Below are 27,531 nucleotides of genomic sequence, written 5' to 3'. Positions count from 1 at the left end.
TATAAACAATAAAATTTTTAAAAGTCTCTATTAAGAATATTACTAACTATTGTATAAAGAATTAAAAAAAAAATATTATTTATATTTTATTTTATTTTTTAATATATTTTTCATGGGTCAAAAGTACCCAAATTTGAGATTTTTCGAACCTTTAAAAATTCATATCTCTAAAAATATTAACTTTATCGTGAAAAGTCATAGGACTTTTTTTATTCGTATTTCAATAAAGAATATAAAAAAAATTGTCCGGTTGAAAAATAACAATTCCTTGCAATTGTTTAAACAATTTCAGTTTAAACAATATGGCACGGGGTTGCCCCATGGCAACATGCATTTATTTCACCAGTAGGACAATTTAAAGAGGATCGCATAAAAAAATTGAGGTGGAATAGTTTTCGGTACTCATGCGCCAATTCCTCCTGGACTATTAAACACCAAATATCAAAAATGTCTTACGTCTTTTTTTTAATCTTGCTGTAAAATTTTCATTACGTTATAATAGTTGAATATGTAGGAAATTATTAATGTGTAATTTTAAAGCTTTTAATGCAGGTATTTCGTCCTCGCAAGCCTAATGCGTGTATGAAGACTAGAAAAAAAGCCGGGCAATTGCGAGTCGGACTCGTACGCTTATTGTTCCATACAACCTTTAGACGTTTACATATATTGCCATTATTAAGAATTGTGGTAATTCTGTGCGTCTATTAGGGTTTAAAAGATAAACGTTGTAGTAAATGGACAAACAGCATGAACATGAAGTGAATAACGACTACTAGGAAATAAAATGAGTACTCTACTTTTCTCTATTGGTAAGTTTAAATAAATCACATTCTATCTAGCTATCGGTGGTAGCTTTCTTATTAATCTGGTCTAAATAACAGCAATAGGTATTAGCGCTACTGTGTTCTAGTAAGAAGGGTGTAGTAGGGAGACATACTTATCCGAGGCGGTTGGACTTAGTCCTCAAGCATAGCAATACATTTGTAGGCAACTTCAGGTAGGTCTTTTATCTTATCTGATTTACAGATGTCCATAAGCGGTAGTACCCACTAAGCGTCAGGTGGACTGAATGTTTTACTACTTCAATATTATCGTATATATTCTATAGGTATAAAACACTTATGCCACGTGTTACGCACGTAGCTTAGTAGATGTGCATTTTTCGTCATAACTTTGAGCCGAGTCGAGACCGTTTCAAAGTTAATGAGTTCCTTTAAACGCGACGCCGCGTCTCCCCGCCGGCAACACGGAATTACTGCGTGTTTCATCTATGCATAATGTTGAGTACGGGTTTGCAATAAAAACTCCAATTGAATTTTTCTTCCTGTATTTTCTTTTCTTGACCATTTATTCACAATATTCTTCTTTTTTCCGGAGCGTGCCGGACCCTATTTTTAGCCACCTTAAGTGGCAAAGTGAGTGTTACAACCGACGGGGGGCTAACGCAGCAGTCGCTTTTTACTCCCGTCTCGCTCACTTCCTATAGCCCTCTCTTTCTATCATGCATCTCGCTCACTCGTGTCCCTCTCTTTCTAACTTTACTTTATTTTTATTTCTCTTTATTTATTTACATTAAATACCTTATTTTAAACATAGTTGTACATTATTTTTCATACACATTAAATATTCTTATACAAATCAACAATCTTACGTACTAAAAAACAATAATATGAATTACAATATATCAACTATTCTTAAATTTATTCGCCGTCCGCAACATCCTCCCCCCGGCGCAGCTCCGTCGTAGCCCTCCCTATCTGGAGGACGGCGAGCTTCACCACGGGCCTCCTGAAGACTCCTCCCCGGGTCCTCACGTCTGCTGAGCGTATGATGCCGTCGGGTCCCTCGTGCACTCGCTCGACGATGCCGCGTGGCCATGTGTTGCGGGGTAGCGTGTTGTCGACCACGATGACCAGGTCGCCGACCCGTAGTTGTCGTGATGCCCTTGTCTCTTGTCCTCGAGGTATCAGCGTCGGCAGGTACTCCTTGACCCACCGCCCCCAGAACTGGTCCGCCAGCGCCTGTGCTTTTCTCCACACGCTGCGGTCGGCTTCCTCGCAGGGTCCCGTCAGCGGCAGCCCGGTCGACGACCCAATCAGGAAGTGGTTGGGGGTTAGTGCTTCTGAGTCGGCGGTATCCACGGAGACGTGCGTGAGTGGCCGAGCGTTGACACAGTACTCGGCCTCCACCAGTAGCGTTTGAAGGACTTCTTCTTTGGGTGACTTCTCGTTCAGTGTGGTGCTCAGCGCGGTCTTGACTGACCGCACGAGCCGCTCCCATGCCCCGCCCATGTGCGGAGCCCCCGGTGGGATAAAACGCCAGCTGGTTCCATACTGTAGACAGAAGTTATGTAGCTCCGGACCCCATGCCCGGTACGCGTTTCTGAGCTCGACGTCAGCACCTCTGAAGTTCGTTGCGTTGTCTGAGAAGATCACCTGTGGCCATCCTCTTCTGGCGGCCATCCTTCGGAGTGCCATAATTGCCGAGTCGGTCGACAGCGATGACACCAATTCCAAATGCACTGCTCGTGTAGTTAAGCAGGTAAACAGTGCGCACCATCTCTTCTCATGTCGGCGCCCAATAGTGACTGTTAGGGGGCCGAAGTAATCCACGCCGCAGTAGTTGAACGGTCGATGCCCTGGACTTGTCCTCTCTTCTGGTAAGTCCCCTCGTGGCGGTGTTTGCGGCGTTGCTTTCCTTATTTTGCAAAATTGACATTCTTTAGCCATTTTTCTTACTGTCGGTCGTAGTCGAAATATAACGTATTTTTGTCGCAGCTCGTTTACGACCCTCTCGTTGTTAGCGTGTCCGGCGTTTCGATGGTAGTCCATCACTAGTAGGCGTGTGAAGGGGTGACCACCATCCAATATTATAGGTCGGTTCGAGTGCGTCGACGTCTTAGAGGCTCCTATTCTGCCTCGGGCCTTCAGTGTTCCTTCTTCAATGACGGGGTCCAACTTCGCTAGTTTACTATGCCGGTGTAAGTGCTGTCCAGCCCGCAGTCTACGTAGATCTTCGCCGAAGGAGTCCTGTTGTGCTTGTCGTATCCACCGCAGCTCGGCGTCTTGTATGTGGGAGACTTCTAACAGCAGGCTTCTGTTCTTTGTTCTTAGCTTCTGTACGTAGAGTTGAACTAGCGCTGTGGCCCTTATGAGTCGTCTGTAGGCGGAGAACCTCGTTATGTCCGGCAGGCAGCCCATGCGGTCCGTGATGTCGTCTGTGGTGATGGTGTACGCCGCCTCTTCTGAAGTGTCACTGCTTGTAGCTTCGGTAGGCCATTCCTCCTCTGGTAAGCCCAGGAATGACGGCCCGGTGAACCATCGGTCTGCGCCAGTGATCTTCTTCGTTTCGATTCGCGTGGCGTCGTCGGCTACGTTATCGGCCGTGGGCACCCATCGCCAATCTTCCACTTGGGACAGCTCGCCTATCTCCGCCAGTCGATGCGCCACGAACGGTGTGTACTTCTTCTTATCGTTCCTTATCCAATGAAGTACCGTCTTGGAGTCCGTCCAGTAGTAGACTCGCCCTGGTTTCCATTCGTGTTCCTTCAGGATGGTGCTCGCCATACGCGCCCCGATGAGTGCTGCCTGTAGCTCCAACCTGGGAATCGTGAGTAACTTCAACGGCGCCATCTTAGCCTTGCCCATGACTTGTACAACTTCCACGGTGCCATCCTTATGGGTGATCCTCCAATACGCCGTGGTCGCGTAGGCCTGTTCACTCGCGTCGTTGAATATGTGCAGCTGTAGCTCTGAGCTCGGAGTCATGTCGCGGCTGTAGCAACGTGGTAAGGCCAAGTTCGAGATGTCTTGTAGTCCGGCGACCCATTGCTGGAACTCTTCGGCTTCCTCCCTAGGTAGCTCTTCATCCCAGCCGACCTTCTTGACCCATAGTTGCTGTAGCAATATCTTCCCGGTGATCGTATACTGGCTTACGAGGCCCAGGGGATCGTAGATTGACATGACGGCGCTCAGTGCTTCACGCTTGGTCGGTGCTCGCTGTTGACACTTGACTTCGGTGGGGACCCTCTTAATGTCCGTATTGAAGCCTATGGTGTCTTCGCTCGGGTTCCACCTTAGTCCCAGGGTCTTCTCCGACTGGTGTGTCGTCAGTTGCACGTTGACATTCTTCGATTTCTTCGTGTCGGGAATACTCGCGAGGACAGCTGGGCTATTGGAGTTCCATCCCCGCAGATTGAAGCTGGCTTGTTCGTGTACATGAATGACGTCCCTTATGACCTTTATAGCTTCCTCTTCTGACTGAAAGCTATCTAAATAGTCATCCATGTAATGGCGTTCCCTTATGGCTCGCGCAGCTTCCGGGTATCCCTCTTCGTAATCGGCGGCATTCTTGTTTCTCACGCTGTGAGCGAGGTACGGCGAACTCGAGGCCCCAAATATCATTGACGTCATCTTGTACTTGCGCGGGGCTTCACTGGACTCGTCCCGCCACAGGAACATCTGGGCTGGTTGATCTTCGCTACGTATCTTCACTCGGAGGAACATTTCTTCTATGTCCGCCGTCACCGCGATCTTCTTTTCGCGGAAACCAAACAGAATCTTAATCAGAGACACCAACAGGTCGGGCCCCTCCAGCAGGTAGTCGTTCAAGCTGACTCCGTTAATCTTGGCCGCTGCGTCGAATACCATTCGTATCTTGTTTGGCTTGTTAATGTTGACAACCGCGAAGTGAGGTAAGTACCACTTGACGTTACTTCTTTCTTCGTTGCCGTCGCATGCTTCTGCGTAACCCTTCTTCAGCAGGTTAGCCACTTGAGCGCTGTATTCCTTCTTGAATGTGGGCTCATTTTCCATCTTCTTTTCCAATGTGCGTAACCTCTTGTATGCTTGCTCGTAGCTGTCGGGGAGCGTGGGGTTGTCAGTTTTCCAAGGTAGACCCACTTCGAAGTGTCCGTCCTTCCGTCTGGCGGTCGCCTCGAAGATGTCGCTGGCTCTCTTGTCGTACTTGTTAATCTTCTCTTTCGTAGATACGCCGAGCGAGTCTACGTCGAAATGCGACTCGACGAGCTTCTGTAACTGTATGTCGCCCGTGCAGACGTGAAGCACGGCCGCCTGGTCCTGGTAGACGAACCTCCTAGGTACCGACCAATGTAGAACCCATCCCAGCTTCGTTCTTGATGCGGCAGGTTCGTTCTTCTTGCCGGCGCGCAGCTGTCGGGACACTATTAAGTGCCAATTGTCGGTGCCTATTAGTATGCGAGGTCGAGCTTCCCCCGTGCTGATTTTCTCCCTTATGACTCGCAGGTGTGCATACCGCTCCAGGTTCTGAGGTACGCGCTGATGATGCAATTGAAGTCCCTTCACCGTGCGGGCTGTCACGGAGTATGCTTCATGTTCGTGTAGACCTTTGATTTGAATCTTGACCGCCTTGCTGTCGATTCTTCTTTGTTCATTGATACCTCTTATGTTTAGAGGTTGGTTCGGTCCGCCGCTGGTGAGTTGACTTGCCAATTCTTCATCTATAAGGGTTACTGTAGACCCCTCGTCCAGGAGGGCGTGCGTCCTTATCTCCCCCCGTGGACCGCTGAGTTTTACTTCACATGTCTTCAATAGCACCGCTCTTGGTGCCACCTTTGATGTGACGCTCATGACCGCTGCGGGTGCACCCTGATCTGTGCACTCAGAAGTCTCCACCCTCCTGGCGGGCTCTGCAGTCTTGTGTAGGATGGCGTGATGCTGCATGCTACACCCGTCGACTCCGCACGGCTTCGCTCTGCATGTGGTTCTACTGTGTCTTCGTGTCATGCATTTGAAGCATAACCGCTGTTCCTTCGCCCAATTCCACCTGTCGTTGATGGTGAGTTCCTTCAGCTGAGGGCACTTCGGAGTGTGATGGCTTGTAGACTGGCATCGTAGACAGCTAGGTGCTCGCTCTTCACGCGTCGATTCACTCGTAGAATAGACCTTCTCCCGAGGTGCTGTCCTCCTTACTGGCCTCTCCCCTCTGAGAAGCCCCGGAGCGCTGTTCCTCGCCGTGTGCGTGTAGCGTAGTACCCTGTCTGCTTCACCCATCAGGAACTCCGAGAGTATTGTGATTTCGTCGCTGTATGCAATCTTCCCTTCGTTGATCGCCGCGTATTCCGCCCATTTGCTCACCAGGTGAGGGCTTAGCTTCTCCATTACATCCCTTATCAGTAATGGATTTCGTAGATAACCACGGTGGTCCACACTCTTCATAGTGTAGACGACGTTCTGTAACTTGATGGCCAATTCATTCAATTCGCTGCTGGAGTTGCCGACCTTGGGGAGTCTCTTCAGTTCTTCCATTGCTTTATCGAAGATATATTCAGGTCGACCGTATTTCATTTCTAGCGTCTTCATTATGCTGTCCGGGTGAGTCGCCGTGTACAGTCGAGAGAGCACTGTCTCTCTCGCTTCCCCACGGAGACTGTTTCGAAGCCGCAATAAATTTTCTGTGGCGCTGAATTTGTAGAGACGCGTCGAATCTTCTACTGCTGCTTTGAAGGGTAGCCACTCCATGACGGACCCGGAGAATGCTGGGAGCTCCGACGTTTGCCGCGGCGGGGGTCGTACGTGCATCATCTTCTCTAAGGCGTTTGCTAATTGTTCGATGCCCCTTCCCCTCTGCCGAGGCCGTTCCTCCCCCCGTACTTCTAACGGGGGAGGTAGGACCTCCTGTTCCCTGTGTACTTGCGTTCCGGCGTGTTCGTGGCTCTTGTTCACCCAGTCGTGTATTCTTTCTTGGTCGCAGATAGTTTCCCCCCCCTCTTCCGCTTCGATCGCAGAGATTTCCGCTTCTAGCCGCTTCTTTACTAGCGTCTTCTTTAGTTGTATTCTTCTCTCTTCTAATTCAGCTAGCTCCTTTTCCGCTTCGTATTCGACTAGCCTAACTCGTGCCGCGACGCTGACCGACGAACGATGCGAACGTATACTGGGCGCCGCGCTATATGCCGGAGACGTGGGCCGGCATATAGGCGACTTGGAGCGCGACGGTATCTCTTGCGACGTGGGGTGCTCGGGGTGTGCGGTGCTGCGTACAGGTGAGCGCTCGAGGACCCTTCCTGGTGGGATCCTCCCGACGGATGTTCCGGCGGGCGTCCCGGTGAGGACTGCGGTCGATGGCGATCTCGGCGATTCTTCATATATACGGTGGAACAGCCCCCGCCCACCTGGCGGAGGGTGCTCCGATTCGCCGATGCCGGACTCGGAGTGGGTCTTCTTGCTTCGTGTGTTCATTGTAGACGCGCTGGTTGCTTCTTTTTTCTGTATCCGCCGATCGAAGGACCAATGTTGAGTACGGGTTTGCAATAAAAACTCCAATTGAATTTTTCTTCCTGTATTTTCTTTTCTTGACCATTTATTCACAATATTCTTCTTTTTTCCGGAGCGTGCCGGACCCTTTTTTTTTTTTTTTTTTTGGCGCCCAGATGTAGGTGGAAAAAGGGCTGACCCTCTACGGAGAGGGAGGAGCAAAAAATGCGTCCAAGCACTTACAGGCCGCGACGGCCGGTGCCTGCGTCGTGTGGGGCTGACTGAAAGGTCCTCCTGAAGGGAGGACCATCCCACTAAAAACTCCTTTAAGGCATTCGTCCAAGGGGACCGTACAGCCGACATCGGATAGCGACCTCTCGTTTGCGGAGCGAGAGGCGCTAGCGGCGCTCCCTAGAGAGCTACCGCTGGATAGATGACACTGAAGGTGTCAACGTATCATGAATAAGATTAGAATCGTCGGGAAGACGATTCTCTATGGAGAGTTGTACGCCCCTGTGGGCGGCCAGAAGATTCTCCACATCGGTGGAGAGTTTGTTAGGAGCGTCGGTCAAGATATTTCTTGGCCGACGGCAATTGTAACGGGTAGGAAGAGGGGCAGCATAGTCCGCTGTACCCTTGATTAAGGGATTGGAATGGTTTTCTGAGCGGTCAAAGAACGCTTCAGAGAATTGTCTGAGGACTTGTTGTATTGGAGCGAGCTCCAGGTCGCGGTGGAGGTCAGCGTTTCTGACATACCAGGGGGCATTAAGTGCCCGACGACAAAAGAGATTTTGTATGACCTGGAGTTTGTCTAGGATGGTGGGATTCGCGTGAGCGAAGACTGGGGAGGCGTATGTTAACACCGGTCGAATGCAAACCTTATACAGCGTTCGCTTATTCCTGGCTGACAACTTGCTGTGTCTGCCAATCATGGCGTTGAGGCGGCTCATGTAAGAGCGGGCGGTATGGGTGACCTTAGAGACGTGGGGTCTAAAGGTGAGGCCCGGGTCAAGGGTAACTCCTAGGTATTTTACTGTGGGCCTCCATGGAATGGGGGCCCCAAGTAATTTGACGGAGGGCAGGTTGTTTAAGCGCCTGCGTTTGTGGTCGAAGCGCATTGCGGAGCTTTTCTCCGCATTGACTTCGATGCGCCATTTCCTAAACCAATCTCCTAACTCGTTGACCGAGCGTTGGAGTTTGGCGAGGACAGATGACTCCTTTTGCCCTTGGATGTAAAGGGCGGTGTCATCGGCGAAGAGTGAGAGCTGCACCCCATTTTTGGGGATAGGAATATCGTTGGAGTACGATATGAATAATGTAGGAGCGAGCACTGAGCCTTGAGGGACTCCGGCTGTTACGGGGCGTGGGGGAGAGAGGATACCTTCGTGCCTGTAGCGGAAGGTTCTGTCCTGAAGGTAGGAAGCCACGATGCGGACTAGGCGATCAGGAAGACCAGAATGGTATAGCTTGTATACCAGTCCTCCATGCCAGACTTTGTCAAAAGCCTTGGCGACGTCGAAGAAGACTGCTAGTGTCTTGTTACGTCTTGGATAAAACCCGCTTGTGATGTACTCGACAATGCGGTGGACTTGTTGGGGGCACGAGTGCTGGAGGCGAAAGCCAAATTGGTGAGGAATGATGAGTGGGGGAGTATCTATTGGGAAGAGGTGCCCTCTTATGTGAACGAGGATCACCCGTTCGAAAACCTTGCCCATTGCATTGAGGAGGCTAATGGGGCGGTGGTTGGAGGGAATATGTTTCGGTTTCCCAGGCTTGGGAATACCGATAACTGTTGCTGTCTTCCAGGCTGTTGGAAAGAAGCTGAGATCGAGGCAGGCATTGAAGATAATGACCAGAAGGGTCAGTGCCTGCTCGGGGAAGTGTTTGAGCGCCAGGTTGGAGATACCATCCGGACCTGGGGCTTTACGAGGTTTCAAACCGCGGATGACGGTCCGGACCTCGTCTGTAGTGATTTTAATGGGAGCAGAGGTGACAGGGAGAGAGATCTTTTTAAGGACCTCCTCCTCCACCTTGTGAATGTGCATAGGGTCGCACGGTTGAGTGCTGGGGGAGCACTGCGCAGCGATGCTATCTGCGAAGCATTCGGCCTTCTCAGCGTCTTCGAAGGCTATGCTGCCGTCGGGACGCGTGAGAGGGGGAGTGCTTGAGAAGGCTTCGGTACGAAATCGTCTAGCGATTTTGTAGAATGCCTTATGAGAAGGTTGGATATCCTCCATGAGAGAGTTCCAGTTGGAATCCCTCATTTCGGCTAGCCGGGATCTGACTTTCCTTTGGAGGGCGTTAGCGCGCCTCCTAAGGACAGGGGTGGGATACTTGGCGGCCCATCTGAGGGCTGCGTTTTTAGTTTGGATTAGCTTCCTGACCTCGCGAGGTAGTTTGCGGTTCGGGACCTCTACCACCTTCGCGTTGTCATGAAGCGAAGTCTGAACTAGCTGGGTGAGTGAGTTCACCGTACTGTCTATTTTCTCCGAGCTAACAAGGTAGTCTGGGGGAATAGTATACGGTGAATCGGGGGCCTCTATGGCCGAGGTGAGAGATTTCTCGTACCCTTCCCAATTAGTGAAGGTTTTCGAGGAGGTATGGGGAGTTGGATCATAGGGACCTAACTGTAGAGAGACTGGACGATGGTCTGAGCCCAGATCGTCCAGTGTTTCGATCGCTCTTGTATTGAGCGCGACGCCTTTAAGGAGGGCGAAATCCAGCACGTCGGGTTCTTGGTCTTCCCGATCGGGGTAGTGGGTTGGCGCTGTTGGAGAGAAGATATCAAAGTCCAGTGCGCGGGAAATGGTTAAGAGTTTCTTACCGTTGGTGTTAGTCAGACGACTGTTCCAAACGGTATGTTTGCAATTGAAATCTCCAAATAGTACGACAGAGTCTCCGAGCGAGAGGAGGGCCTCCAAGTCGCTTTGGAGAGGGGCTTTATTGGCGGGGAGGTAAATTGAGGCTATGATCAGGGACGGGTGTCCTGTCATGCCTAATTTGCATATGGTGGCTTCCATATTGGTGAGCTTGGGTGTTTCCAGAGGGGTGCAATGGAAGGATCTCTTGTAGTAGATGGCAGTGCCTCCGCCACGACGGTCGTCGGCTCTGTCATTACGTACAAGCGCGTAAGAGGGGAGACTTACGCCTTTAAGGGAGGGCTTGAGGAAAGTTTCCTGAACAAGCAACAGGTCGATATCCCTGTTGCGGACGAACTCTTTGAGTTCGGGAATGCAAGGCTTAAGACCTCGTGCATTGAAGGAGATAAGCGAGACGCCTTTAGGTTTTTGACGACCGGGATGAAGGGGTTGAGTATGAACGTTACTCATTGAATGGACTTGAACAACGCTAAGTGTTCAGAGTAGATTGCGATGCGCTCCGCCTGGCTGGCGTTACGCATCTTTTGCGAGACGAGTATGATCTCGTCGAGGTTCACGCCCTTAACGCAGTCCTTAAGGAACATGATATGTTCCCTTACCGATGCGTCTTGGGTGGGACGGGGAGTGGGAGTGGCCTTAGGGGCCGGGGTTGGTGGGGCGGTCGCGGGTGCGACTTTCCTCCAACTCATGGGAGCGGTTGGGGTTTTGGAGGCCCCTAGTCGCGGGAAATTGGTCGAATTGACCGGAGGTGGGCCTGCTTTCGAGGGCTGCTTTTTAGCAACCTTCTTTTGAGCGGGACGGGGGGCTTTAGGGCAGCCACGGTAGTTAGCCGGGTGCCCTGAAGTGGTGCATAGCACGCAGGCAGGAGGGGACTCGTCTTCACGAGTTCTCTTGCACTCACGTGTGGCGTGGGGTTCTAGGCACTTGACGCACCTTGGGGGGGCAGTGCAGTTCGCCGCTGCATGGCCGTAAAGCTGGCAGCGGTGGCACTGGGCAGGGTAGCCACGCTTGTTAGGTGGTTCCACCTTGATCTCAGAAAGGCCACAGATTGTGAGCTCCTTCTCCTTGAAAATGTCCTTGGAGGACGGGGTCTTGGCTAGAATGGCCAGGGCTAGAGGGTATTTGACCCCGTTGCGGTTGTACAGCTTGTGTACACCTTCCACGGGGAACCCTTGGTTGACTAGATCCGTTAGGATTTCGTCGGTGGGAAGCTCGTAGGGGAGACCCCTAAGGACCGCTTTGATTTTGCGGTCCTCTTCTAAAGCGTACGTGTGGTACGGGAGTTGAAGGTGAGTTAGGAGCCTAATGAGGCTCCTGAAGTCCTCGGTGGTGGGGCATGAAACGCGAATAGAGTCGCGAAGGTTACGTGCCTTGGTGTAGTGGATCTGTTTATCCACTAGGGTTTTAGAGAAGTCGGACCATTTCGACTTATCTCTGAAGAAAATGTGTGGGGGCGGTTTGCACTTGGCAAGTGCCGGTTCGCAGCGTGTGGCTGGCTTGGCGGGCTTAGCCGCGGGGGTTGAGTTCTGGGGCTCGGTGGAGGCTTTTGGCACGGGGGCCAGAGTGGAGGCTTTTGGCACGGGGGCCAGAGCGGGGGCCGATGGGGCTGGGGTGGCTTCGATAGAGGCCACGGAAGAAGTCTCACTTGTCGCCTTAGCGACGCGTTTGACCGGTCGTTTCTTGGTCTTCCTCGACTTGACAGGGGTGAAACCCTGGTCGTCGTCGGAGGAGGGGGCGGTGATGAGGGTGTGTTCCGACGATTCGTCGGAGGAGGCGGGGCGTTTTAACGAGATGGCGTCAAAGTCCATCTCGTGTCTCGGGGTGGCATCAGGGGATGCGGGTGAATCGGTAACGGACAGGGGATCCGTTACGGACTTTAAGGGCTCGCAGAGGGAGCGGAGTTTGACAGCGTCAATGGGGCGGTTGAGCTCCTTGCTCAAGAGGGAGGACAGAGCCTCGAAAAACCTATCTGTTACCATGTAGGCCATGGTAACCAGGGATGCCTCCCTGCCGAGGCAGGGAGCTAACGGGGAGGGGGAGGGAAATGCAATTACCCCTAAGGGAAAGTAACTGCTACCGTCACCCTTGGGATAGCCCAAGTGCAGTGGGATCGGGTCTGCCGGTTTCTCTCAGGCCGAGAGGTCTGAGAAGCGCACCGGGTCAACGCTAGCTGGTTTCGTTGGCACCGTTAGGTATCCACCAACTCAAACGCGTCGGGACGTGAGTTTTGTTTATTCCCAATAAATTGGCAATAAACAAAGCACGGACCGCTACCGATAAAAATCGAGTAGTCGAGAACCGGCCGAAAGGCCAGACAAAAAATCTGGGTTAGCGAACACTTAGAGCGCGAGCAGGCGGGGCTGCTCGGTCTGGCGTTCAAACGCAGAGTGCCGGACCCTATTTTTAGCCACCTTAAGTGGCAAAGTGAGTGTTACAACCGACGGGGGGCTAACGCAGCAGTCGCTTTTTACTCCCGTCTCGCTCACTTCCTATAGCCCTCTCTTTCTATCATGCATCTCGCTCACTCGTGTCCCTCTCTTTCTAACTTTACTTTATTTTTATTTCTCTTTATTTATTTACATTAAATACCTTATTTTAAACATAGTTGTACATTATTTTTCATACACATTAAATATTCTTATACAAATCAACAATCTTACGTACTAAAAAACAATAATATGAATTACAATATATCAACTATTCTTAAATTTATTCGCCGTCCGCAACACATAATTTACATCCTGTGTACAAATTATTCTAGTTTACTTTTCATATTTTAAACCTAAGCAAACGAGATTTAGATTTAACTAGAAGTGAACAGACGCGTAATGAAATAACATGGTATAACTTAATGTGGCATTTCCCAAGTATGCATACGTACCTACCTAACGATAAGTGGGTAGATATATAAGATGCTATGGAGTTTTTTTAAGTGAAGTTATTCTATGGAGAACTTCTAGATCACAGTGATTATTATGCGCTCTTAGAATGCATCTCAGGATAACATGAATCGACTCGAAATCGAATCGAATCAATGAATAGCATCTTAAACACTGCGTATTTTGTTCCACCATATAGTTATTACCTAGTCTTATTTTACATATAGGGTAATTTCTATAATTCTGCATACCAGCCCTAATATTGCACATTAGTTGAAAATTTAAAATCGGCTACGTTCGAAGAATATAACCATATAGGGTTAGGTCACAGCTTTATGCTGTATGCTGAGTCACGTTATCAATTTTTTTAAACATCTCTAATGTGAAAGACAGTTTTCCAAATAAACACAAAATTTAATTCAATTAAACTTAACAATAATGTATATAATAATCGAAGACAGAGCCATTAGGACAAATTTTATATTTGTAAAAAATACGCTTTTATATTTTTTTGTATAACATAAAAGCAATCATGCCGCTGTTTGTAAGCCGCAAGACGGAAGTTCAATTGAAAGTTGTAATTGCTTTAAAATGTTCGCTTGGACTCCGTAATTTAAGCGACAAGGGTACCCGATTATGATTTCCATCACAAACATAATTGAATTCATGAACGTAACAGAATAAACCCCTCTGAAATTATGGTATACCTATATATAGGTTTTTTTTTTTTAATATAGGAGTAGCAGACGAGCATGCAGTCCACCTTATGGTAAGTGGCTACTGCCGCCCGTGGACATCTGTAATCAACCCCAGATAGAATTAGATATTCCTACCTACCTTCAAACCGGAACACAGCAGCGCCTAACACAGCTGTTATTAGGTAGAAATAGGTGTGGCGGTGGCGCCGCCGGAGTCGAACCACAAAGGGTTCCACCACCTTCAAATTATATTTGTATAAGGTATTGATTATCTAGTTTTATTTCCCTACCTGGCAATGATTGTTTTTAAAAAGCCTTCTTAGTACTCGTCTCCGCTAAATAAGGAAGTCCAAATTTCCATGACTTACTGGTTCAAGATGCCTTACCATCAGAAATGTATGAGTTAGCTTACTAGCTAACTCACACATTACTGGTGGCAAGGCACAGGTACATAGTAATGTAAGGGATACATAGGTACACACTACACCTAGTAATGTGTAGATACCAAATGCACACATAGGATTGTAAGGCGTAAGGTACATTATCTATAAAAAGTATTGATGTATGGCGGGGTGGTGCCGCCTCCATTACCTCTTTTCGTCCGTCGATGTCGCACGAGGCGAAGTAGGAGTTCAATGCAGGAGTTGGGTTACAACTAGGGTTTCTGATTTCTTGGTACTTGAGAATTCTCCACCACAAATACGTAGGAAATCGAGATTTTCTATGTACCTATGTATGGATATGTCTTTTTATGTCTCGCTTCTGGGCATGAGTCTCTCCCCATGTCTAGAGGAAGCCTGGAGCGCACCCCAGACGAGGGTAGCGGATATCTTCTGCACGGTTTAAAGTAAACACCATCATGCATGTCGGTAAAGGATTGTTTTTGATCATTTTATCCAAATTAATAATGTAGGACACCCTAAGTATTATTATAAAAACTCGAACACAAAACCTAGAATAGAGACTAGATTAATTATATTAAGTAATTCACCCCTGAGTTTGAACTTGGGGCCCTATCACCATCTTTTAAAAACAATCATAGTCCAGGAAAGGGTAACCAATATTGCATCAACATTATTTTGTTTCGTACCACGACCTCCTTAAAACAGTTTTGTTTTATTCCCGTCGAGCGATGTAAACTTAAACCCTTATCCATTGTATAAACCAGCTGAAATTGTCATTAAAAAAATAAATTTACTGCCAAAAAGAAAATGAAAAAATTCGACCGACATCATACAAAATTGCTTATTGTAATATTACAAAAACAATCCTACTTTAACGAGGTTTCAATGTATGATTAAACTAATATTGTTCTCTACAGACTGGCATAGCGACCAACACATATAGTCCATGACCACTTGGATAGTTGAACAAACTTAGGCAATAAAATTATTTATACACAAAGTATGGTTAGATGTTATTCGGTTTTAGAGTATGCAGATTGCAGATGCAATCGTGCGTCTGTGGGTTTTGTTTACATGCAAAATATGTGTATAATAAAGCCGATTATAGCTTTTGCTCTAAACGCATAATAAGATGATGTACCTACTTCGCCATAAACTATCATTATAATATACGTTTTAAGCACGAGTCAAATTGTAAATCTTTGGAAAGTTGCTGTAAAATACAGAAGCCTATCATGTCATTTGTACGTGTAAAATACTAGGTTTATTTTCGGTCTTTTGTGTTTTAATTAATTAGAACGCTCACACAAAGACAAATACAATAAAATAAATCCATTTTTGATCCGTCGTTAACACGTAAAATAACTTTGGTGTAAAAGTTATTTATAATCTTAGAGCTTGGTAGGTATGCGTGCTTTTTATTTGTTTTTGTAACTCAAATGTTTAGTCGTATTTATTACCTACTACTACTAATAGGTGTTTTATTAGTATTAGAAAATATTACACCTTATAGTAAGAGGACATCGATTTTGTAACCGGAACCTATACCTAAATATAGTCCGCGCCAAACTGTTAGTCCGCTCCGAGTATAGAAACGAGTCGCGTCGCAATAGCAAGTTGCAAATATTAGCGGGATGAAGACAGCACCCTCCCGGCGCCCGTCCGCTGCCAGCTTTCGCCCGCACTTAGGGTGTTTTTAATATCGTGCGGATTTCAACGCGCACGCGGGTTAGCCCCGCATGCGGAATTCCCGTAAATGTCCTTTTCATACGAGTATTTATTGTAACGCGTTGAATACGCACGCGGGTCGCGGGGCAAAATCCTGGGTAGCAGCCCCGCGCGGGGCCCCATGCATGCGCGAGCGCTTCTATGGGAGCAGTGTACTACATGCTGTAATGTGTAACAAACGTTCGAGCAAGAATCCTCTTTTCAAATAACAGGCCATATTGCGACCTAGTCTTCTTATTTCGTCTTTTATAAATTAAGTACATGATCAATAGTTTTTTGAGTTTGTTGTCTATTGTACCCAACCACATAGCACAGCAGCCCGCAGAAAACTAGATCGTGGACTAGCGTGTCTCACGCTGCGTGAAAATTTCCGCGTGCGGGGCAATCCCGCGTGCGTGGTGAAACACGCAAGATATTAAAAACACCCTTACACGGCGCCTTGGTGTGTCCTTACGTTACGGAATATATATTATTATTATGGTAACTAAACATGCGCGCAACAACTTCAGAGCGGACTAGCAGTTTGGCGGGGAGTATACTATAAGTACCTATACCTAAATCTGCAAAATGGGTTTTTACGGCTCTATTGTCTCAAAAATTTGTACGAGTATCTGGAAAACGATTGTTATATGTAGCCATTGTTGCTAACGAAAATATCTCAACGCGTCTTCGGCAACAAAAACTTTATAGTACCGAGAAATATTGTTTTTATCAACACAGGGCGGATACGAGTGCCCACTGTCAACAATTAACAAAATGATCAAAGGTAGATACTTATATAAACTAACATAAACATATCTAAAAATAAGATCTGTCTGTCTGAGTTTATCTTTTAATAGTTTCGCGAGTAAATTACCGCCCGTTTAATTTCCATTCGCTTTGGTAGATGAAAAATAACATTCACCGACACGTCTTACTGCAATGGGTTAAACGATATGTGAGAGAGAATCGTGCATCAGAAATTCGTTTTTAATGTCACATGTAATAGGGCAGTCGAGAAATTCGTAACTTTATAAAAATATATAAACTTTACACAGAATTAATACCACATTTATTTTGGACTTATAGTGTCACGTGATGCTGTGTTTGATTGAAAAGTGTGGGGCAAGACGAAAATTTGACATTTTCTAAAAGGAAATAAATAATAGTAAAAAAAACTAAAAAATACGCTTTTATAAAAAAGTCGACCAAAACATGAAAAATAAATAATAGTTTAAAAAAACTAAAAAAATACACTTTTTATAGAAAATCCAACTAAAAAATAGAAAATAATGTTTTTAAAATTTGAATTAAGAATAGTGTAAATAAGATAAAAATATTTTTTATTGTAAAAAAAGCGTGGGGTGCATGGTGTCAATAGTTATAAATATTTTATTGATAGATATTGAGTAGAAGGATTATCATTTTGATAATATCTTAAAAAGCACCCCACGCTTTTTTTACAATAAAAAATATTTTTATCTTATTTACACTATTCTTAATTCAAATTTTAAAAACATTATTTTCTATTTTTTAGTTGGATTTTCTATAAAAAGTGTATTTTTTTAGTTTTTTTAAACTATTATTTATTTTTCATGTTTTGGCCGACTTTTTAATAAAAGCGTATTTTTTAGTTTTTTTTTAACTATTATTTATTTTTCATTTTTTAGTGATTATTTTAGCGATTATTTTAACGATTATTACGTAGCGTATTATCAAGTTTATCTTTCGAATCAGCATCAGCACCTTTGCTTAGCAGTGCAAAAATGAATATTGGGTCTTTGTTTAACGCAGCTGTATGAAGTGGTGTTTTACATTGGTGTTTATTTTTATTGTTAACGTGAAAATCCCAGAGGAGTTGTTGAATGACATCCGAATTGCCAATGCTAACTGCTTTCTTTCATAATTTATACCATATCCCAGGTCCTCTATCTTGGATAAAAGTTATCACGGAAAAAGGATGATAGAGCATCTTTTAAGATCTTTAGAAAAACGGTCAACTGCTTTACATCTAGCCATTTCAAAAGGACGTCGTCCAATCATCGATTTAATATTACAGCATGATGATGTTAATATCATAAATAATTCTAGAATTTCTTCTCTTTGTGTTGCTGCTGCCTGCAGAGATTTTAAAACTGTTAGTAGTTTAATTAATTTTACAGCTCGAGATAATAATATAAGTTGTGACTATGACGATGAGCTGAAATCATATATGCCTTTACATTTGGCAGCAAGAAATGTGAACAATGAAATAGTGGAAATCTTGTTAAAGGAAGGTGCAGATGTTGAAGTGCTGAATGAATAAGGATGATGAGACACCGCTTCATGATGCTATTAACAACGGACGCGTCGAAGTTGAGGTCAGGTCAGGTCAGGTCTGGTCAGGTCAGGTCAGGTCAAGTCAGGTCAGGCCAGGTCAGGTCAGGTCAGGTCAGGTCAAGGTCAGGTCAGGTCAGGTCAGGTAAGGTCAGGTCAGGTCAAGGTCAGGTCAGGTCAGGTCAAGGTCAGGTCAGGTCAGGTCAGGTCAGGTCAGGTCAGGTCAGGTCAGGTCAAGTCAGGTCAGGTCAGGTCAAGGTCAGGTCAGGTCAGGCAGGTCAGGTCAGGTCAGGTCAAGGTCAGGTCAGGTCAGGTCAGGTCAGGTCAGGTCAGGTTAGGTTAGGTGATCGGCGCGCCTGGTAGATTCCTTTATTGGTCTTAACGCAGACCTTCCGGGTCTCAGGAAAACAAAAATCGCTTATCCTGATTATCCTAGTAAGGATAACGGGTCAGAATGTTTAAAATATTGAATTGTCATCGGTCCTTAATAAGTATGCCAAATTTCAAGTTAATCCGACGTTTTGAAGGGGGTTAAAATCATGTTCAAAGATTCCGTTACATACTAACATACTAACATACCAACATACATACGTCTGAAGCTAATAAAAGCGTATTAATAAAAAATTGGTTCGATTGATTAAAATAAATAAAGGAAATTAAAGTGTTTATCCACTATTAGACCTTTTTTATTTTTTTTCTTTTCGAGGGGGAAACCTTCAAAAGGTACCCGACGACGTGGGAGCGACGCCAGGTTATGTGGTATTTTTAACGCACTAAAACCCCCCGGTCGCCGTCCTCAGCGCTTGTTGGAGAATTCCGGGATCTCCGACGGAACACAACCGGAGTCCTCCAAGCGCGATGCCCGGATCGGGCTCTGCCCTGGGAAAGCGTTCGCTCCTCCCACAATATTTGGTGATTACGACGGTATGCGGCCACACATACCGCCGTCCTTTTCGGGGTAGCATACTGGACGGTTCGAGCTCCCACTCTTGCCGCCCGCAACCCCGGAAGCCCCCTTTTAGTCGCCTCTTACGACAGGCTGGGGATACCATAGCCCTATTCTAGTCCCTGTATGTCAGACAGTGATAGCCTAGTGGTTAAGAAACTCTGCCTCTCGATCGAGGGGTCCGAGGTTCAAATCCCAGGCACGCACCTCTAATTTTTCAAAGCTATGTGCGTATTAGAAATCAATTATCACTTGCTAAACGGTGAAGGAAAACATCGTGAGGAAACCTGCATACCTGAGAGTTTTATAAAAAAAAATCTCAAAGGTATGTGAAGTCTACCAATACGCACTTGGCCAGCGAGGTAGACTATGGCCTAATCCTTCTCATTATGAGAGGAGACCCGAGCCCAGCAGTGGGACTGTAATAGGTTGCTGATTATGATTCTAGTCCCCGAACTACAGGGACAATCCACTATTAGACCTAGTATCAATCAGCATTGATACTAGGACTGATAACGACACTGATAATGATAAAATGGTGATTTTTGTTCCGCTAAACTCTCGCTGGTCGCGTTACAACACATGCCTTACAGCGGGAACCCATTCGTTACACTTCAATTTGAAGGCAAAAACTTCAGTTTTCGACGAAAGAGCTACATTGTTATTGAAACCAATTATTTTTCGTTAATGTAAATTGTGATGTAATTATTTGTTCCCAAGAGTAATGGAATTAACTGAAAGAGGTTTTTTGTTTATTTTCTTAATAGATTAACATTAATTACTCTTATTGAAAGCTTAATAAAATGCACAGTAGAGTTTAGTCTAGACCTAGTGTAATGTATTTTAGATCTTAAACTGGTGATACTGATTCGATTCTCCTGCAGTTAGCTCTCTCTTTTAAAAAGAATTTCAACAGTACCTGTTCCTAATATAAAAAAATAATGATTCAGGGTTGTCGAACTCTCCGTATTTTGATTGTACCTAGGCAGACCAGGCCTATTGCTATATTGTAACACCAGTGTTATTTCTATTAGTTTGCTGGTGTGAAGGACACTTCTTCATGTGTCTTTACTTACAAGTAAGCACTAAATAAATATTGTGCAAACTCAATTGATTAAATAAAATTGTTTACGTAAATTGTCACAGCTATAAACCAATTGTTGTTCCAATTCAATAGAATCACGAAAAGATCGGATAGGTACATACGATTAAGGTAGGTACTTAGGTATCTACCCACTTTTTTCCTTGTGGTAACAAAAAAATATTTGTCCTTCTGTATTGTTTGTTTCGGAACGAAAAATAAAAATATTATATTTTCGCTGTTAATATGTCTCAGTGTACGCCAAACAATACTTCAGTGCAACAATCATAATAATATTTTAATAAGGCTTCATGCTCATCCAATTATTTATTCCCGGAGGATAAAAGAGTCGGCCATGATACCATTAAAAATAAGGTTAAGTGTCGCAGGTAATCGACGTAAATTGCTTTTAATTGCATATACGTAACTAGCCTGTCTGTAATTATTTAAATTTAATAACTAACAAGGGATCGGCGTTCCCTCTACGCACGCGCGGTCCCCTCGAAAATATCAGGTACAGATGCGTCCGTAGGTTCACTCAGTCGTTGAAAAGCAAAGGACGCGCAGGCGTGCTGGCTGTACGCGAATAAAATCATTTGCCTCATAAAAGAAAAAATGAACCGTCATCTAATCCCGCCAATAATTACGTCTGAATTCAAATATGACCACTAAAGACGATGTTTGCGTTACGATATATTTAAGATGGCCGAATTACGAAGTGTGTAAGTTCGCGAGTGCCGTGTATTGACTTTTCGTGTTTTGTTTTGTGATAATCGTGATAGCGAGTGATGCCAAGTGGTTATGGGTGTGATAATGACAACTGTTTATGGGATTGGATTGTTCATTGCGGAAGACTCTATGGTAAATATTTTTTTTTTATATTTTAGTAAAAAATATTCAGCCAGCTGCATAACATAACATACAATATTAAATCAATTAAATAAAGTGAAATATAAACAAATATATTCATAATATTAGATTTAATACATTATATAAACAGTTATTGATAAAGTATAAATATTAAATACTACCATGTTTCCGTATTTCATGCTGGTAAATATTTATTGTATCCGTACTTTATCACGTATCTTAATTTTTATCCTCAATATTTAAAAAACAACTATTGATAAAATATTTAATTTAATAGTAACGGTGATAGCATCTTTTACTATAGAGCTCACTCTACCTCATAGCACAGTAGAATATTCTAAACTACTTTCTGGCATTAGAGAGAGATCTTGTGTGAAATCTGCATATTAGTAAACTTGGTTATATACTTGATCAGGGTGGTGGACTACCGCGAATAGATGCTCTTAGCGTACCCATGATCCTGACAAAGTCCAGAGAAACACTAGCGCTTGGCAGATGGGAGTCCAGCATACCCACTCCGCTGAACCCACGGCGTCAAAGAACGCACCATGCACCGTGTCTTCACGAAAAAAAAATTATTTATTTATTTACTAAAAACTTACATCTAACATTACAGGTCAACCTAATGCGTTAGTGTATGGAAATTAATTAAAATATTGTAAATTAAATATTAATTGTTAATAACGGTAATAAAAGGATGGTGATGTCCATTTGTCAGAAAGAAGCCCATGCCTAACAGTGGGGTAGTAATTAATTGACAGAATAATAGATTGTTGATTTTTAGTATCTATAAATATTCGTAACTTAGTTAACTAAGAAATTAAGATTAATTACCAATTTCGGTCACCAATATTTCAAGATGTCTGCCTTTTATCAAATATGAATAGTGCAATTAATCTTAATAATCGAATCCAAAGTTATAAAGTCGTCAATCTATTTATTATAAAGTTATAATTGAACGTCGCTGTTAATTAAATTCGATAACTTACATATTTTTGTAAAGAATGTAAAAAAAATATGGAAATAAATAAGTGTAAAATTTTGTTATTGCACTCAATTCCACTGTCATCGTCCCTATAAATCCCAGTGCTGGGCATAAGTTCGTCTTCAAATGGAAAATATTCAGGTCGTCTGATCAAGTCACTGAATACGTTGACACGTCGTTTTTAACAGCATTCAAAGATTTATCGATACAAATTATTTTCCATCTTATTAATGAAATTTAAGCAATAATCGAGAAGTTCTCTTCATTGTAGGCGGAAACTGCCGCCCATGGAAATACGAGTGTCAGGTTTGAATTTTAAAGGAGCGCACTCCTATAAGACGTCGACCACAGATTTCTATCCCTAAGTAATATGTTAAAAATGCTTATAAATGTACTGTACCTACTTCAGTAAATTGTGTTATAAAACAGTCAGAATACAATAGCATTTAACACTGCGGTTACAAGGCAGAAGTAGGCATCGAAGATGATCAATTGCTAATATAGATAAGAAAAATAGGGTGTTGTGTGATTAGCTATGAGTGAATGCTCATAAGCTGTCACTCATATCATATCTGCATATTTAGTACGAGTACCTTTATACTTTTGAAAACCACAAACAACATATTTTTAATAAATCATGCGATGATACATTTTCGTATGACATTTAATACAAATTGGTATAAAGGAGACATACTAAATAATGTAGTCTTACACGATTAAATTGGCTGTCACGATGAAAAATGTTCTGACAAAGTAAACGCAAGTGGCGATCAATCTAGCGAAACAAAAAATGCAAAGCATTCGAAAATAGACATTTTGACGAAATCAAAAATTTGACCTCGTCGTTGTTGCGTGTGATGTAATATTTCATTAAACTCTGTTTGTTTTGGGTTTTGTTGAGTGATCTGAAAAATTATAATCAAAGTGAGGGCGTAGTATGAAATACGAATTCTTAGATTGTCGGTCCGTAATTCAAGTCCTTTACCTCCGAATTTTCAAACTAAAGTTCGATTTTGATTATTACTTGCTTTAAAGGTGAAAGAAAATACCGGAAGGAAACCTTAGAGATTAACAAAATAGTTCATAAAGTTATGCGAAGTTTTCCAATAACACTTGGAAAATGTGGCGTACTAAATCCTTCTCATCCTAAAAGGTGATTTGTGCCCAGCAAGAATAATAATGGGTAATACTTAATAATAATGCATAATTTTGAAAATTAAACATTTTTTATGTAAAACAACTATTTTCGCATTAGCGTTGCATTGAAGTTTGCGTGGATAGTTTGATATTTGCCATTACGATGATGTTCGATTGTCTCTTGAGCAAAAAAAAAAAATCTTTGGGGATTGAACCTCTAGAGTGGAGGGCAATATTTTACCACTGAGCTATCACAGACGGCGTTGTTAGACAATTCTGTAGCCATTTCCGATCAATTTGCGTTCCACTGTCGTTGCGACCTCAATTGCAGTAAGTCATGGCGCCAGATGAAATCCCCGTTCAAATACACATGCTATGACCTATTTCTGCCCTTGAAATGGGATAGATTGTGTCTGTATTTGAGAGGGCTAAGATTTAGCGCTGTGTCAGAGTACTATTAATGTTACATATGTGCTTATATGCCATGTACAGCAAATATTATGTGCTGTATTTTTATTGAAGTTACATACCTGCTTGTGTGCTATGTATGGCAAATATTATGAAAAAATGGAACATATTTTTATACGAGTATATAGGTAGGAACCTAAACTTCTTCTGCGATTCTTCTTTGCGTAATTCTTGTATTATTATGTATATTTATGATAAAAGTATTCTATATCACTCTTGCTGTCTTTTAAGTGAATATGCGGTCAGAATCTATTCAGCCATTTCTAATATTTACATACATACACGTACACAGACTGATACATTCTTTAAAAACTAGTTCTAAATAGTAGAAATTTGCTCTTAGGTCGATTTTATTCATCGTTATAAGTATGCTATACGAAATATTTTCATTGTGTTTATTTCCCAAGAATCAGCATATTCAACTCTATCCCGTCAGTGCCTAAAATCCGTGAAATTGAGGCAGCCTCGCTGAATCTCCCTAAGGTTTCCTAAGAGAATTGCCGTATTTCGTCTCGTTTCCAAACGACTGCGTCTTCTAATCATAAACGTGTCTTGGATATTTATGGAGAGAAAGTATTATATATCACTCCTTCTGTCTTTAATAATTGAAAGTCTAGGTAGCACCAGTTCAGCGATATTGGTAGGCTGACATGTACAAGTGGACAAACCTGATATATTATTTTTAAAACTGGTAAATACCATTAATCTTTAATGTTTTACAAATAGACTAATGCACTTATAAACAGTAAAAAATGTTCTTAGTTCAAGTTTACTCATGGTTACAAATATGTATCACCACGATATATTTCTATTGTGTTTATTTCCTAAGCATCAGCATACTCTATCTTGTCAGTGCCTAAAATCCGTGAAATTGAAGTAGTCTCGCCGAAGCTCCCTAAGGTTTCCTAAGAGAATTGCCGTATTTCGTCTCGTTTCCGAACGACTGCGACTTCTAATCATAAAACGTATGACATAAGGGGGATGTAAACGGCTTAGCGGAGATATTACACGTGTTATCGGGATAATAAAATGTCAGTGAGGTATTAATTGTATGGCTGTAATCTGTATCAAGGAAAGCGTTGATGTTTCATTTGAAGAACGGAACAGTTGAAATATTTTTTTGGAAAATCATGTAACTAACGTAACTAAGAATTATTTAATTCCAGCTTTAAAATACATGTATAAGCCTACAGTTGGATAAAATGTGTGCGAGTTACGATTTAAATTAAATTAATTTTAATTAGCGACAGAAATGCATAGACAACAGATAGATAGCTACTGCTCGGATAAAAAATGATTAAAAAATTGAAAATATTTACCCCTTTGTTAATCAACCAGTTAATTTTACACTTCAGTTATGTATCTGGAGAGTAATTTGAGAATTGAAAAATCGGCCCTTAGACGAACAAACTATTTACAATTTTTGACGGCCTTTAAATGCTTAATACAGTCGTAATCCAGCATTAGGAGTATGTTTATTATTTCAACGTTTTCTTGACTGAAATAGTCAACATTCCATCAAATACAAAAATGCTGAACACTGTACCGTTTGTTTTATTGCAATCGAAATTAAATCAATTCAAATCAAACTTCCACTGCATTAGCCCAAAACTGTTGTTTACTATTATTAAAATCACTCCTAATATTTAGACGCATAACATTCTAGATCGCTCGTATAACTCAGACCAAACCAAACCCAGGACTTCATTAGCTCCAAACTCCTATTGTTAGTATACCGTTCTTAATGGTCTAAACAATGAGCTTGATTGCGACTCTATTATATTCGTAGCTACAATTTGCTGGACTAAAATACGTACTCCGATGAACAATCATAACACGTTTCAATTCGCGATTTCCGACAAGAATATAAGAGTAAGTAATCGTTGGTATTAAAGATCAATTCGATTTGATACCTAAGGGTGTTCGCTCGTGTTCGTCCGCTCCGTACTGCCTGGGATCCGTGGCAGGCATCTGCTGCGTGCCAACCGCGGTATGAAGCGGCGCTCAACCAGCTCAACTGATTTTGAGCAATACTACTGAGGCGGGCCACAAATGAATTGCATCGACTGAGGACTAAGTTGGAACGCCTCGGATAAGTCTCCTTTAACACAGCAATGAAATCACACGGCAGCGCTTGACACACTGCTGTTTTTAGGTATAAATAGGTGCGACATTGAAGCCACTGAATTCGAACCAAAAAGAGTTCTACCACCTTTTTATAATCTTTATTTGTGTTTAAAAACATGCTTGCTTGCATGCTTTCATCAGTTTTCTTCACTGGTACCTATACCTAACGCAGATATAGGTGTGACCATCCACCATAGCACTCAAACAAAAGGTGTCAAAACATTTGATCACGTATCTTATATATAACATCTATCATATATCTACCTTTTAAAATGTTTATTTTAAAGTCGTTAAAGTGCTTCACACGTCGATGTCAGTTAATGGAAAAACCTTTTAGCGGAAAGACAGTTTAATGTCACACTTGCTTCCATTAGGCGCTGAACAGAACCAAGTTATAGACCATTGTGGGGTAAGGTTGGAACTTTGCAAAAATATTTATAAGAGAAATATAAAGGGTTGGCCTTGGGTCTCCTTTTAGGATAAAAACGCTCAGGGCCGGAGTCCTAAGCTGATTTATCTCATTAAGCGTATTGTTTCTAGTTTTTGTGTTCTCTTATAAAAACTTCTTTTTTAATGTGTTTTTGTGGAGAATTTATTTTAGAACGGCTTTGTGAAATATATAGTCTGTAAAAGATATAGAAATAAGTTAGAAGAGTTCAGAATCATCTCTGGTTCTACTCCAGCGGCACCACCCTTACACCTATTTCAGCCTAATAATATTGTGGTTTGACGGGTGTGTAATTCGGGAGATATACCTATACGAGGTGTGGCAAGTTAATCTCCATGGGCATCAGTAGCCATCATCAGGTGGACTACATATTCATTTGTAACTGCAATATTATATATAAAAGTCGCGATATTCTTAAGTAACTACCACTGACTTATAGAATCCATTAGGTTCAGAATGGACAATAGTGACCACGTAGTCTTAAAGTACTTTAAACCCCAGTAAAGTTAATAAAAGCTATATACTACCTTTATACTCGTATACTAACTTTATTTCCTTAGAAATGGATATAATTTCTGCTTTCTTCCCGTTTATGGATCTCATTAGACTGACCTAGCTTTTATTACTATACCCGGCAATGGGTAGAAATAATGGAGGGCTCATTCATAGGACATATTTATTCTATACACACAATAATGTAAGCTTTGGGTGCCTTTACATCGAATATATTTGCAATATGAAGTTAGAAGAATTCAGAATAAGAAATAGCAATTCCTCTCATTTTTAGAAGTCGTCTCTGTGGTTGAAATTGCATCACGCCAGAACTATTGAATTGAATGCAATAGATTAGTTGTCCTTTCCTTGACCTTATTTAGTCTGTATTTATTATAATCGATTTGCTCTATCAAAAGTTATTACAAGTTCAAGTTAGAAGTAAATTTTCTAACATTGACTTGTCTACGTGTACAGCGAAGAATTCAATTTTACCAGAGTGCTTTGTGACTTCCATTAATGGCGTGGTGTAATTAAACTAAGATTTTGTTTGTTTTAAGATTTTTTGTTTTTAATTGTTTTTACTAACATAGGCTAAGTTGTCTTTAACACTAACCCCCTTGTTTGTTGTACACTAACATAGATTTAAAAAAATATGTATATGTACTAATCTATAAATCTATGGACTGTAAAAAAGGTCTGAAATAAAGAAATATTATTATTATACTATTTACCACGCTTTTATTAGCTTGACCTGTATGTATGTAACCTTGAACTCGATTTTTACCCACTTTGAACGGTCCAATTTATTTAAAATTTTGAACAATTATTAAGAACCGATGACAATACACTATTTGAATAA

The 27,531-nt window shown here is 42.9% G+C and overlaps 2 protein-coding genes across 3 annotated transcripts in view; one reads left to right on the top strand and one right to left on the bottom strand.

Moving 5' to 3' along the window:
• Positions 1–1,700: 1,700 nt before the first annotated feature.
• On the bottom strand, positions 1,701–7,217 carry LOC140746921 (uncharacterized). The gene is made up of 5 exons (XM_073079080.1): positions 6,508–7,217; positions 5,782–6,408; positions 5,325–5,544; positions 2,787–5,171; positions 1,701–2,021 (listed from the first exon to the last, which is right to left on the bottom strand). The coding sequence occupies exons 1-5, from the start codon at positions 7,215–7,217 to the stop codon at positions 1,701–1,703; spliced, it is 4,263 nt and encodes a 1,420-aa protein (XP_072935181.1).
• A 13,468-nt stretch (positions 7,218–20,685) lies between these two features.
• Positions 20,686–27,531, top strand: part of tow (target of wingless) — a 114,939-nt gene continuing 108,093 nt past the window's right edge. For both annotated transcript variants that reach the window (XM_073079173.1, XM_073079172.1), the window contains exon 1: positions 20,686–21,003. In XM_073079173.1, the coding sequence (XP_072935274.1) occupies positions 20,931–21,003 (73 nt within the window). In that variant the 5' untranslated portion in view covers positions 20,686–20,930. The remainder of the gene's footprint in view (positions 21,004–27,531) is intronic.

This window comes from Epargyreus clarus, unplaced genomic scaffold, assembly GCF_041222505.1.
Source record: "Epargyreus clarus isolate Ecla_fem2 unplaced genomic scaffold, WU_Ecla_fem_2.2 ptg000014l, whole genome shotgun sequence".
NCBI lineage: Eukaryota > Metazoa > Arthropoda > Insecta > Lepidoptera > Hesperiidae > Epargyreus > Epargyreus clarus.
Note: the sequence above shows the minus strand (reverse complement) of the source record. Positions and strands in the feature narration are given on the sequence as shown.